General features: G+C 40.2%; 1 protein-coding gene across 4 annotated transcripts in view; it reads right to left on the bottom strand.

Annotated features, from left to right (window-relative positions):
• DOCK10 (dedicator of cytokinesis 10) overlaps positions 1-14,535 on the bottom strand; it is a 284,533-nt gene that overhangs the window by 65,379 nt on the left and 204,619 nt on the right. For all 4 annotated transcript variants that reach the window (XM_024124566.2, XM_055090256.1, XM_028482208.2 and 1 more), the window contains exons 18-24: positions 14,221-14,286; positions 12,399-12,491; positions 8,387-8,510; positions 8,069-8,190; positions 7,608-7,694; positions 4,803-4,895; positions 4,245-4,363 (exon numbers count right to left, since the gene is read on the bottom strand). In XM_024124566.2, coding sequence (XP_023980334.1) covers positions 4,245-4,363; positions 4,803-4,895; positions 7,608-7,694; positions 8,069-8,190; positions 8,387-8,510; positions 12,399-12,491; positions 14,221-14,286 — 704 coding nt within the window. The remainder of the gene's footprint in view (positions 1-4,244; positions 4,364-4,802; positions 4,896-7,607; positions 7,695-8,068; positions 8,191-8,386; positions 8,511-12,398; positions 12,492-14,220; positions 14,287-14,535) is intronic.

The following is a 14,535-nucleotide window of genomic DNA, read 5'->3' on the forward strand; positions in this document are numbered from 1 at the left end:
AATACCCGTTAGCCATTTCCAACCATGAAATCTCTAAACACTATGATATAAGTAATGTATTATGGCTGCAATACCATACTGGAGACATTTTTGCCCAAGTTGTATGTGCTATTATGGTCTATGTGTTTGCTGACATTGCCTCCTTGGAAAAGGGATCATTTTTAGTACCTTATTAAAACTTCTTTAACCTCCAACTATCATGTTCCACTTTAAAAGGGCAAGTCTTCCAACCTAGAGGTGTTATATACATGCTTTTGGAAAAACTAGTTTAAGATGCAGGTTTTTGGGTTTTCCCTCTTAGCTGGGTTAGGGTTTCCAGTAGCAGTTGTGGTATGGGTTGATTTCTTCACATTAATACTTCCAGTTACTCCATGGCTGTAGGGCTTAGGAATAGCCCAGAATTTCAACAGATCTATCTGCTGAAATACTTAGGAGTTTTGCCAACACAGATGCATATACTCATGCTGAAAAAGGCATAACTTGAAGGCACAGTTGGGGACTTCTAATCTGGCTCCAGAACTGCCTGGTTGTAGAACTGTTAGAGATACTTTAATTTTCTAGAGCTTCAGAGCTTTACTTTAAAAATGACGCTAAAGGGGACTTCCCTGGTGGCGCAGTGGTTAAGAATCTGCCTGCCAGTGCAGGGGACACGGGTTCGAGCCCTGGTCCGGGAAGATCCTGCATGCCATTGAGCGGCTAAGCCCGTGCACTATGACTACTGAGCCTGCGCTCTAGAGCCCGCGAGCCACAACTACTGAGCCTGCGTGCTGCAACTACTGAAGCCCCACGTGCCTAGAGCCTGTGCTCCACAACAAGAGAGGCCACTGCAATGAGAAGCCCGCACACTGCAACGAAGAGTAGCCCCCGCTCGCTGCAACTAGAGAAAGTCTGCATGCAGCAATGAAGACCCAACGCAGCCAAACAAACAAACAAAAAACTGATGCTAAAGACTCTCAAAGAGGCTAATAATATGCCTGTGAGTTATGAAAGTACTGGAAACATTTCAATGTCAAGAGTAATTTTTTTCCAGAATGCTATGACTAATATTTAAAAAAAAATGAGTGAACTTTAGGAATATTTGAGTCAATAATTAATTAAGAATTCTATCTCTAGAAAGAGGAAATTGTAACTGCCAAAGTCACAAGACAGATAGATTAGTAATGTGGAAAGAATATAGTACAGGAAAATTTAAAGTGAGAACAGCTGAAGAAAAATTGAGCATAAAAAAAAAATAAGATCTAGTGGGAGAGGAATGGTACAGCTATTCTGGAAAACAATTCGGCATGCTACTTTTAATTAAAATTTTTTAAAAAATCTTTTAACATCTTTATTGGAGTATAATTGCTTTACAATGGTGTGTTACTTTCTGCTTTATAACAAAGTGAATCAGCTATACATATACATATATCCCCATATCTCCTCCCTCTTGCATCTCCCTCCCACCCTCCCGATCCCACACCTCTAGGTGGTCACAAAGTACTGAGCTGATTCCTTCTGCTATGCAGCTGACTCCCACTAGCTATCTATTTTACATTTGGTAGTGTATATATGTCCATGCCACTCTCTCACTTCATCCCAGCTTACCCTTCCTCTCCCCGTGTCCTCAAGTCCATTCTCTACATCTGCATCATTATTCCTGTCCTGCCCTTAGGTTCTTCATAACCAATTTTTTTTTTTTAGATTCCATATATAGGTGTTAGCATATGGTATTTGTTTTTCTCTTTCTGACTTACTTCACTCTGTATGACAGCCTCTAGGTCCATCCACCTCACTATAAATAAATCAATTTCGTTTCTTTTTATGGCTGAGTAAATATTCCATTGTATATATGTGCCACATCTTCTTTATCCATTCATCTGTCGATGGACATGTAGGTTGCTTCCATGTCCTGGCTATTGTAAACAGAGCTGCGATGAACATTGTGGTACGTGACTCTTTTTGAATTATGGTTTTCTCAGGGTGTATACACAGGAGTGGGATTGCTGGGTCATATGGTAGTTCTATTTGTAGTTTTTTAAGGAACCTCCATACTGTTCTCCATAGTGTCTGTATCAATTTACATTCGCACCAACAGTGCAAGAGGGTTCCCTTTTCTCCACACCCTCTCCAGCATTTATTGTTTGTAGATTTTTTGATGATGGCCATTCTGACTGGTGTGAGGTAATACCTCATTGTAGTTTTGATTTGCATTTCTCTAATGATTAGTGATGTTGAGCATTCTTTCATGTGTTTGTTGGCAATCTATTTAGGTCTTCTGCTCATTTTTGGATTGGGTTGTTTGTTTTTTTGATATTGAGTTGCATGAGCTGCTTATAAATTTTGGAGGTTAATCCCTTGTCAGTTGCTTCATTTGCAAATATTTTCTCCCTTTCTGAGGGCCGTCTTCCCGTCTTGTTTATGGTTTCCTTTGTTGTGCAAAAGCTTTGAAGTTTTATTAGGTCTCATTTCTTTTTTTTTCTTTTTATTTCCATTTCTCTAAGAGGTGGGTCGAAAAGGATCTTGCTGTGATGAACGTCATAGAGTGTTCTGCCTATGTTTTCCTCTAAGAGTTTGATAGTGTCTGGCCTTACATTTAGGTCTTTAATCCATTTTGAGTTTATTTCTGTGTGTACTGTTAGGGAGTATTCTAATTTCATTCTGTTACATGTAGCTGTCCAGTTTTCCCAGTACCACTTATTGAAGAGGCTGTCTTTTCTCCAGTGTATATTTTTGCCTCCTTTATCAAAGATAAGGTGACCCTATGTGTGTGCATTTGTCTCTGGGCTTTGTATCCTGTTCCATTGATCTATATTTCTGTTTTTGTGTCACTACCATACTGTCTTGATGACTGTAGCTTTGTAGTACAGTCTGAAGTCCAGGCGCCTGCTTCCTCCAGCTCCATTTTTCTTTCTCAAGATTGCTTTGGCTATTTGGGGTCTTTTGTGTTTCCAAACAAATTGTGAAATTTTTTGTTCTAGTTCTGTGAAAAATGCCATTGGTAATTTGATAGGGACTGCATTGAATCTGTAGATTGCTTTGGGTAATATAGTCATTTTCACAATGTTGATTCTTCCAATCCAAGAACATGGTATATCTCTCCATCTGTTTGTATTCTCTTTAATTTCTTTCATCAGTGTCTTATCGCTTTCTGTATATAGGTCTTTTGTCTCCTTAGGTAGGTTTATTCCTAGGTGTTTTATTCTTTTTGTTGCAACGGTAAATGGGAGTGTTTCCTTAATTTCTCTTTCAGATTTTTCATCATTAGTGTATAGGAATGCAAGAGATTCAGCATGTTCTTAAAACCTACACGTACAACTACCATATGACCAAGCAATCGCTCATTTCAAAGAAATGAAAACTAATGTTCACCCCAAATGTACCGAAAACTGGAAACAACCCAGCTAGCCTTCAACAGGTGAATTTTTATACCTTTTTTGATGTGGAATACTACTCAGAAATAAAAAGGAGAGAACTATTGATTGATTGATGTGACAACCTGGATGAATCTCCAAAGAATTATGCTGAGTGAAAAAAGCCAATCCCCAAAGGTTACATACTGTGATACTATATAATTCCATATCCATATATATATATAAAATATATAGTTTATATATGAATTGAAAATAGAGTATATAATAAACTCATCAATTTATTATATAAATATGTGGCGCATCCAGGATATTTTAACATATTATATATAAAATTTTATATATTCATATTATATATAAAATTTCAATATAATATATATAAAATTCTTAAAGTAATGAAATTTTAGAGATGGAGAACAGATTAGTAGTTGCCCAGGGTAAGGAGTGGGGTTTGAGATGAGAAAGAAGTAGATCTGTCAATAAAAGGGCAACATGAGGGATCCTTGTGGGGATGGGAATGTTCTGTCTCCTGATTCTATCAATGTTAATATTCTGGGAGTGATATTGTCCTACAGTTTTGCACGATGCCACCATTGGGAACATCTAAAGAGAACATGGACTCTCTCTGCATTATTTCTTACAACTGCATGTGCCTTTATCTCAAAATAAAAAGTTTAATTAAAAACACAAAGTTAAAAAAGAGGTCTAAAACTTTACTTGAATGATAGTAATAGATGATTAGAAGGTAAGAACTCAAGAGTGAGACATACTTAACTTTGAGATACGTATTCGAACGAAATGCAAGCATACACAATCAGGTGGCCATTCGGTTATAATCAAAGTTGTGTGTAACCACAGCTTATAAAATCTCTTCCCCTAAGGCTGTGCTATGGATACCTGGTCACAGTTGTGCTTATTTCATCTTCTTCATTCTGCACCAGAACCCTGAAGAGCTGATTCAAGATTACAGGCAGAAAACTCATGATTGCATGAATCTTTTCCACATTCAATAAGTTCTGTTAAATTGGCAGCACCAAAAAAAAAAAGGCATTGATTAAATTTAAAGCACATTCTTTTACTGACGTTCTTCAGAACTTGAATATGACTACTGTAGCTCACTTTGGTTTGACTTTATTTTTCATGGCATTTAGCATGACATACAGGCATGGGGGTAATGTTGCAAGGACTCTACATCTGATTAACTAATTTAGAGTCAATTGATTCTGATTTTCAATCATTTTTATCTTGGAAACTGATCTTTGCTTATTTTTTAATGAACACACAGACATCTTTTAGGAATTGTGAAATAAAATCATTTAGTCTCTGAATTGATAAGGTGTTTAAAAATCTTCGAAAATAATTACACCTTAGTTTGCTGCTCAGTGCAAAATGTAAAGGTCTGTTTTGCCCATTTCTACCCTGGAGACCATTGCAGCTATTTGCATGTCATGTTACCTTACAAGAACGGACGAAATTCGAGGTAGGTGACTGAGACATATCTTTCTCCCTTTTTTGGCATTGTCGGAAAAATGCGTTCACATGTGGATCCTGAAACAGCAAAAGAAAGTCTTGATTTTTGATGACACGTAAGCTGTGGAACAATCATGGTGATGGGAGGTGAGCCCTTCTGTAGGACAAGATGCCTTGATGTGAGGTGCTTTGTCCAGGAGGCATAGTGACAGACCTCTCATTTTCACAGGCATTCCAGCACACAGAGGGCTTGGCCTGAACTACAAAGTCCCCTCTCTCTCCTATCTCACTCTCAGAGATTTGTTTTCTTTCCGGGCCACATGATAATGGCTAGAGAATTACTTCCCTTGTCTCTGTTCTTTCCTTTCTTTCTTTTTAAATTGTCTTCTGTCATCTTCCTTTTCCTTCCACAGACTTCTACCAATTTTTCTTACATATTCTTTAACACACATGAGAACGGGTACAGTTTAATGTGCATAGGGATATTTTCGGACTTAAAATGTCTGAGTTAATAAAAAAATTATGAAGTCCACCTGACATCATGAGATAAAACTTGACTCCCCAGACCCATATGTTGAAGTCCTAATTCCCAGGACCTCCGGATGTAATGATATTTGAAGATAAGGTCTTTAAAGAGGTAATTAGTTAGGGTGGCCCTAGTGCAATGTGACTGATGTCCTCATGAAAGAGTAAACTTGGATGTGCACACACAGAGGAAAGCCAAGGAGAGAGGCCTTGGAAGAAGCCAACTCTGCTGACACCTTGATCTCAGACTTCCAGCCTCTACAACTGTGAGAAAATACATTTCTGTTGTTTAAGCCACCCAGTCTGGTATTTTGTTATGGCAGCCTAAGCAAACTAATCTGCCCTTTAATGCTCTTTCCTGAAAAGGGTGTCACCTTGGAAATGCCTAAGTTCTGTGTTGAGGGTCAAAGTTATGGAGTCAGGAAGTGGAATACATACTCTTAGTGCAGGTGCACTCTCTGGGGGTTTCTCTGGCCTTTGTCAGTTCTAGCGGGCATGTGTGGTTGGGGCTCCCCTCAAGTCGGGGTATGTGTGTGCGCGCGTGTGCGTGCGTGCGTGTGCTCGCGTGTGCGCGTGTGTGGGTAATATTTTCAGTTTCGCTTCATTTCTTCGACAGTAATTTATTGAAAGCTGACTATGTGTCAGGTCCTTGTCAGGCACGGAGGACAGAGCCAGGGGCAAGGAAAAGCCACTCTGTGGTCCTTCCATTACGCCCGGGAATCAGGTACCATGCCATGATTTTCACACATACCTATTTGCTCATAATTAGACAAGTGCTTCAAAGGAAAGCAGGGTGCTGTATGGGTGTATGACAAGATGATACAGCATATCTGAGGGGTTAGGGGACAGGGAAGGCTTCTTTGAGGAAGCGACATTTGAGCCAAGATCTGAAGGTTGGGTAGGAGCTGCCCAGACCAATCGGGGGCGGGTGGGGGGGTAGGCAGACGGGGAGAGATCGCCCTCCTGGCTGACGAAAGGCTGAGCGTCACAAAGTCCCTGGATCTTGGAGGTATGAGGCAGACGGAGGGCACAGTGCAGGATAGGGCCTGGCGTGTTTGAAAATTGAGGTAAATACCGCTATGGAGGAAGGAAGACGGTGTCCCCCAGGGTGACGAGTGCGTGGACGGTGGAAGCTGGTGTGCAGAAGGGAGAGTAGTGGTGAGTCACAGAGAGACCTGGGCGGTTTGGAGAAAAGCAGCTGGACGTGTGGGAAAGAGAAACTCGGGGCATTCTGCGAGATATAAAAGCAGGATTTGGTGGATAAAGACCATTTTGTGGGACTTGACTGGGGCTGATGGCGTCAGAGAAAAGATGGGTTTAAGGAGTCATGGGCATAGGACTTGGGAAGAGGACTAAATTTGGCTTGAGGCACCAGCGGTTATGGAAAGACATTTTGATTCAATATATGGTGGTACCTGGATTATTTCATTTTTCTTAGTAACCAAGTATGTGCTAGGGATAAAGCATCATGAAGCAAAAAAACAAACAAAAAACCTCACACAAAATAACCCAGGTAACACACTGAATTTAAGAAAGAAGCAATACATAGTCTATGTACTTGTAAGAGTTTGTTTCTAATTAGTACCACAAAAGTCCTCACATTGTGGTAAAGTAAGCTGCCTTGCAATGGAAGGGGTGAGTCTGTGGTAATTTGACGGTGATAATAACTACATTTGTACAGCGTTTTGCAGTTCATGAGATATTTTCACGTGCAGTTTCTCATTTTGAGCCTCACTACCACGTTAGGTTGAGAATTTTTAATGTTATCATTTTCCTGCTGAGGACACAGGACTGCAGGGGTGAGGTGACTTGTCCAGGGTCACTGGGCCAGAAATTGGCTGAGGTGACTCTCAAATACAGTTCTGCCAACCTCGTGGCCTTTCCACGAGAGGAGCCTTGGGTAGGGATTGGGAATTAGACTGAGTTTTAAGGTAAAGGTCCAAAGTCTTTATTTTAAACGTTTCATATTTTTACCACTTGGGGGTTGTCATGGGAAGCAAACCATCTTCCAAGGGAAGTGCCCTCTTGATAAATACACTACTGGAATTTTGGTTTGCAGTTTGATAGTGCCTAAGCTCTTATAGGTTAGGGCATTCGATCTCTTCTGGAAGAGGGATACAGTTTTGCCACAAACATTCTTCCTTTTTAGATCACCTGCTCTTCTGACACCTTGTGGAACGGTGAGTCTCCTCCTGTAAATCTAGAAGACGCCTTATGACTTTACGTGTTAGAGAAGATTTTGATATTTCAGGACAACACGCTCACCTGAGTATTCACTGTTGATACAAGAAATGTCGATACTTTGAAAAGTGGTTTGCCACCATCGACCCATTTAATGTCACTCCCACCATGCTGCAAAAAAGAGTTTGTTACTGTCACTGTGGCAATTTGAGAGGGAGGAAATAAACAGGTTATTTAGTTTACGTTAATTTGTCATCCTGATCCATTAACCTCACAGTCCTATAGAGATGGAAAATAAGAGATGCAAATACATTTGGTAATATTGGTAAATGAAACCAATGTGATACCAGGGGATCATTTTGAACAGATCATTTCTACTGGCCACAAACTAAACAAGATATTTGACATATCATGGGTACACCTGATTTCCTTATTACAATGGATGCATACACCAAGGTTGGGTTAATTTAAACAGCAGAAAGAAGATAACCTCATGCCATTTAGCCCATGTATTTTTTTCTCTTAAGTTATGCATCACTCAATACCTTTCCACTTGCAGAATCTTGAAAGCTTAAATAATTCGGAGGCAGGCTTGTTGCTACTGGGATATTGTACTCTTGAGAAGCTATCTGATCATCTCTCATGAGAGGAAGCCAAGCATATCCAACTGTGCAAAGGAACAACAAAGGGAAAACTTTTCAGTACAAACCTTCACGGCGAGGAGTAAAAATAAAGCTATTTATCATTTATGAATACAAAACTTCACTTTAAAAAACTCAATAAATCAGAGCTTTTCAAATACTCCCCAATTTAAGTTCCAGAGATAACATGCACAGCTATCTCAGATTGCTTCCTGTCAATACCTGGTGTTTCCAGAGCCTCCTTCTTTTTGGCGTTAGCTTTTGCATTTATGTCACAAGTGACATGATAAAAAGAAAAAAAAATATGGTGTTTCTCATGAAGTTGTGTTGGTAGCTCAATTTTCACCTGCAATGAAAGAGATAATAGCTGGGCTAAGATTGAAATCCTTTTCCCGGTGTCAGGACAAGACAAAGCATAGGCATGTTAGCCTTTTTAAAAGTCTTTCACTCTAGGTCCACAATTTAATAGTCAGCACTAGAAGTACGATTTAACTCTCGATAAATATCCGTCCCGCTAGCAGTAATGTGTTAAGATGTTATTTTTACTTCTTTATTGTGGTGCTAACTTAGAATACCTAGTGTTTCTCATTAGATAATTTATACCACCATGAATTACACACACACACATGACAGTAGAATGTAAATAAGGTACAGAATAAGGACCTATCATCAAGGGACATGAGTTGAGTGAATAGGAGGTCCTTGCCTCCCAGAGTGTGTGCGTGGACCAGTTGCATAAGCATCACTTGGGAGCTGATTAGAGATGCAGACTCCCAGACACTACCCCAGACATACGGAACCAGAATCTGCATTTAGCAAGATCCCCAGAGGATCCACAGGCACATTGCTGAGAAACATGGTAGTTGCAAATGATGTAACTGGAGCATGGAATCTATCTGTTACAAAAACCACAAAAAGATATGTGGTATGTATTGTGTAAAAAATTACATTGTGGCAACTAAGTAATGAGCCATTTTGTAACGAGGTCATGTTCTCCTCTGTAAATAACACTTCCGAAAAAACCATAAAACATAAAATTGACATTAGGTGAAGAATATACTTAATAAGGAGCATCCTCCATGTTCCTGGAAAGAAAGGTTTTGGAACCCTCTACATGTGATAGTGCTTTTCAGTTTCCAAACCTCTGTCACATAGGTCGTCATTTAATTCCCTCCACGGCCTTGCAAAGTAGGATGATACAGAGGTAGCAACCAAGGCGAAAGATGTTAGGGGGCTTTGAGTCACTAGGAGGATGGACCAGTCAGTAATTAATAGGATCTTCCAGGACAAGAACACGTGTCACACTGGAACCCCAGGATCCCATGCAGGTAAGTGACATTCAGTTCAATATTAGCAACTAGGTAATTTCTTGAACAGTCAAATCAAGCAATAAGGTGATAAAGAGCCAAGCAAATTATCTACTAGTTTTTATTAGACTCTCTGTGCATCTATATATATAGTTACTTTATTTTCACTTTGTGCAGGAGAGACTTTATTACACAGATTTTCAGTGTTATCCCTGGAACAGCAGTATCAGCGTCTCTGAGAAAGTTGTTGAGAAATGCAGTTTCTCAGGCCCCATCCCAGATATATGGAATCCAAAAATCTGGGGTGGGTTCCAATAATCTGTGTTTTAACGAGTCTTCCAGGTGATTCTGTGCCTGGTAAGGTTTGAGAACTCCTGAATTAGAATGGTTTACAGCTTACATAAATTCATTACATACCAGCATGCTAACCTGGTAACAAAAGCCAATATACAGTTCAAAACATACAATAACGAACAATGCAGTAGAATGAAATTTTCTTTTTTTAGTCGGAATACATGGGATTGAAACAAGCGCTCAAGAATTCCAGTAAACTACATATTAATGCTAACACTCCACAGTAACAAATACTGCAAATACTCACATTATATTTTAGCAGTGCCTTAGAAGAATTTATATTCATGTTTATAATTAATGCAATCATCTTTTGCAATAAAAAAAAGAAAATGGTTTTGAATCTGCACTGCAGAGTTCAGCAGGCAGTTCATTATATACATGTTCCCTTGTGGAAAAGCTCATGGCTTTTACAAGGATTCCGGGAAGCACATGAGCGTGAGAGAGATTAAAAGCCAGACTTAACCGTAAGAACATTTTTTTTTTCTTTAAATCTTATATGTCGACAGAGGATGCACCTTTCAGATGGGCTTTGTCAAGAGATCAACCAATGTAGTAAATATTCTGTAATGTAGTAATAGCCCTTTCCCTTATTTTATTTTATTTTTTTACCTCTGTCCTGAATTTATAGGGAAAAAATTTAAGAGTATTAAATGGATGTGGAGGAAGGAGATAAGGTTAGTCAGGTCTGTGGTTTCACTGGTGTTCTTTTAAGAAGTTTATAAATGGTTGACGTGTAACAAGGTGTGATAGGCAGAGTAATGGCCCCCCCAGGATGTCCCCCAAGTCCTAATCCTCAGAATATATGACTATGTCTCCTTACACAGTAAAAGGGACTTTGCAGCTGTGATTAAATTAAGGGTCTTGAGATGGGGAGATTAAACTGGATTAGCCCAGTGGGCCCAATGTAATCGCAAAGGTCCTTATCAGAGGAAGGCAGGAGAGTCAGGGTCATAAGAAATGTGAGGAGAGAAACTGAGGTCAGAGTAATGACATTGCTGGAAGGGGTCACAAGCCAAGGAGTATGGGCAGTCTCCAGAAACTGGAAAAGGCAAGGTCCCAGAACCTCCAGAAGGAATGGAGGCCTGCTGACACCTGATTTCAGCCCTGTGGGACCCATTTCAGAGTTCTGACCCGCCGAACCGTAAGGTAATCAATGTGTGTTATTTAAGCCACAAAACTGTGATAATTTGTTAAAGTAGCAATAGGAAACTAATACAAAAGATGTGATATTTTAAATCCCAGAAATCACATTGGCAGGTTGCATTAGTTCAGACCTTAGCTTCACGGTTAGAAATTAAATTTAATCACTGAAACTTGTTTGTCTAAAGCTGTTTATAATACAAGCTGACATATGTATAGTCATTTACTACTAATCCAATAAGTTTTTTTTTTATATGGGTTATAGCAGAGCAGTGAAGCTTCAGGCTCTGGAGTCACATGGGCTGGCTTAAATTTTGACTGTCACTTCATAGTTATGTGCCCTTGTCAAAGTTGCTCCTCTGATCGCCGGCTTCCTTATCCATAAATTAGGAAGGTGTGAGGGTTAATTTTATGTGTCAACTTGATTGGGCCACGGGATGCCCAGAGAGCTGGCTAAACATGATTTCTCAGTGTGTCTGTGAAGGTGTTTCTGGAAGAGACCAGCATTTGGATTGGTGGACTTAGCAAAGTAGATGGCCCTCCCCACGTGGGTGGGCACATCTCGTCTACTGAGGTCCAGAATAGAACGAGAAGGCAGAGTAAGGTTGAATTTCCTCTCTGCCTGACTGCTTGACCTGGAACACTGATCTTCTCCAGTTCTTGGCACTATTGGTTCTCAGGCCTTCAGACCTCGACTGGACTCTACAATAGACACTCTGGTTCTCAGGCCTTTGAACTACACCAATGGCTTTCCTGGGTGCAGATGGTAGACTGTGGGACTTTTCAGCCTCCATAATGATGTGAGCTGATACCTTATATTAAATTGTACCTATCTATCTATCTATCTATCTATCTATCATCTATCTACCTATGTATCTCTCTATCTATCATCTTCCTATTGGCTCTGTTTCTCTGGAGAAAGCCATGTGGATCAAGTGAGATAGTGTGTATTTAGAGTATAGCGTGGTTCCTGGCACATAATGAGAGAGTCTTGAGAGTTGGCAGGGCAGGCCTTGAGGTGAGGCAGTCCAGGCTCCTTCAAGTTCATGAGGGTCATAAGCAATAGTGTTGGCTCATACTCTAGCCTTTTTTGTTTTTTCCCTTAAGATATGAAATGCCGCTATCAATTGGTAAAAACTATCTAACACGATGTTTGTTACCCTAACCAATGAAAAATAAAAGAAAAAAATTAGTCTAACTTGAAAGAAATGATATAATAAAAACATCACATTTTAAAAATCTTGTGCTGAAATACATGAATTTGCAGCATAGTCCTGGAGCAACTGTCAATTAACGTGGTTTTTAAAACTGGGTTATGTAAACACCTGCTCAGGTATGTCCTTAGTCTAGCGAGAGTGTTTGTCATCATGTATTATCTTACCCACTCACCCATCTTTTAAGGAGCTGCTGGGGGCAGTGGAGGCTTGGCTTACCTCGTCTGAGAAATCTGGGTTCTGGGAATGGTGCAGAACTGCAGTGTAGGTGGCTGAGGTGAAGAGGGGCCCTCCAGGTTTTCCGTAAATACACTGTTTAAAAAGTTATGAGTTGAATAATTATGAGCGTCTGAAATTAACCCTGAGCACAAAAAGGCCACAACTCTTCAGTTACCCATTCTGGGACAAAGATGCACTTTGTGGTAACTTGCCAGGCTTAGCTGACATCTAATTAACCTTGAACTTCTTTGATCTGCTGTCCTGTATTTATTATACAACAGGGCACTGTTGAAGAAAATTTGAAGGCTTTAATTCATTATGTAGATATTATATCAATACTGGATACCTGAATCAATTAACTACTACCTAACTTCTGATTACTAGACGATAAGAGATACTTTGTTCAATTCTGATTCCTGCGGCCCACGGTACCCAGCTCTGGTCTAGAGTTTAAGGCGAGCAGTCCTTAGTGATACAAGACTTGGTTTGACCCCAGCTCCTGACATACCAGTCCCCAACCAAGAATGAGAGCTGGAAGGGTAGGGCTGGTTCCAGGCTCCATTGTATTGTGTTATTCTTCTGTCCCAGCCCCTAATCAGGCCAGGGGATGGGATATGGCACTTCCTTATCATAAAAGCCCCTTTAGCCCAAGGCTCAGAGTCCCTCTACTGAAGTCAGCTGTATCTCTGAGTAATGCTTTAGAATGCAATGAAACAGAGGTCACATGTACCTGCGAGTACTCCTCTTTTTTTAGACTTTTCCCCATAAGTGATTCTCTAGGAAGCCTGGTGTGTTTGCCGCCTGGTCATTGCCTTTGTTTGCTTGACAATTCCATTTCATTTTATTTTTTCTCTCCTGCTGCTCATGCTATTGTGGAACTTGGAACCTGGGGATGCTGAGAGTGCCTCAGGACAATTTTAAAGAACTCTTTCTCTCTATTGTGCATGATTCATTCAATCACTCAAATCGATTACTGTTCTTCTGAATAATGCTACAACCCTTCTGAGAACAGAGAACACAATTGGTACTTGACAGAGTGCTTTAAGAGATGACCTCAGATAATTGTGGGGATTAGTTAGAAATTAGTTTTGTCCTTTACTATATCTCCTTCCTCTGATTCACCAAAACTGGGAAGATCTGGCCACAGGCCCACTGAAAATAATTTTCCTCTCTATTTTGGTAAGTTTCTTTATGTTGTTTGAAGTCCCTAAAACAAAAACAGTATATATCAAATACGAACTCTGAAAAATGCCATCCAGTTGCAGTTTTATAGGATCAAACAGCCCAGTTCCTACAAAACTCATAGTTTTATTGATCTTATTAAGTGGAGTGATCAACAGCAGGGACCAGCTTCCCAGAGCCATTTCCGAGGTCCTCGGGCAGGTGGCCACATGCACCTTCCATAAATGTGAGGGCCCCCTGCATTAGCCATCTGGCCAGGAGGCAGCAGCCCTTCTGCAGAGGCCACATGAAGCCCAGCTGGGATGCTGCATTTGAAATCAAGCATGCTGAATTCATGAGATGCAGGCTAATCTTTGAAAACGGCAAAGTCTTCCAGAGGGGAACCTTTGCCTTGATTTCACACTAGAACGGCTTCCTTTTTTCCAAATCATGAAAAGCTAAGCAGAGCCATGAGGCTGGCATTTCCAATAGATCTAGTTAATGGTAGCTATTCAATCAGATACATGTTAGGAAATCTAAATCAAATGTATTGAATTGCTCCTCTTTCCAGCACACTAAACTAAAAAGCCCCTCGGTGGTGGGGAGAACCAGGGCACCTGCCTGCCCCTATGTGCTGTATTCCCTCATGGGCTTGGCTCACCTTCACGGGCTTGGCGTCTTCTTCATCGGAATTTTTGAATTCAATGCACACGGTTATATTTCGTGCCTGAAATTACAGAGAGGGAAAATGGACACTGTAATTTCCTGTTAGATAACATCAAAAAACAATCCAAGTGCCTAAAATAAGTAGCTTCTAATTAAATCTGAAAAATGTAGAATAGCCAAAATTCTCTTGCGACATTACTCATAGCGCTCAGAAATAGCAGAAAGATTTGGAGAGATTATGAGTGTCTGAAATTAACCCTGAGCACAAAAAGGCCACAACTCTTCAGTTACCCATTCTGGGACAAAGATG

Source organism: Physeter macrocephalus, chromosome 2 (genome assembly GCF_002837175.3).
Source record: "Physeter macrocephalus isolate SW-GA chromosome 2, ASM283717v5, whole genome shotgun sequence".
Lineage (NCBI taxonomy): Eukaryota > Metazoa > Chordata > Mammalia > Artiodactyla > Physeteridae > Physeter > Physeter macrocephalus.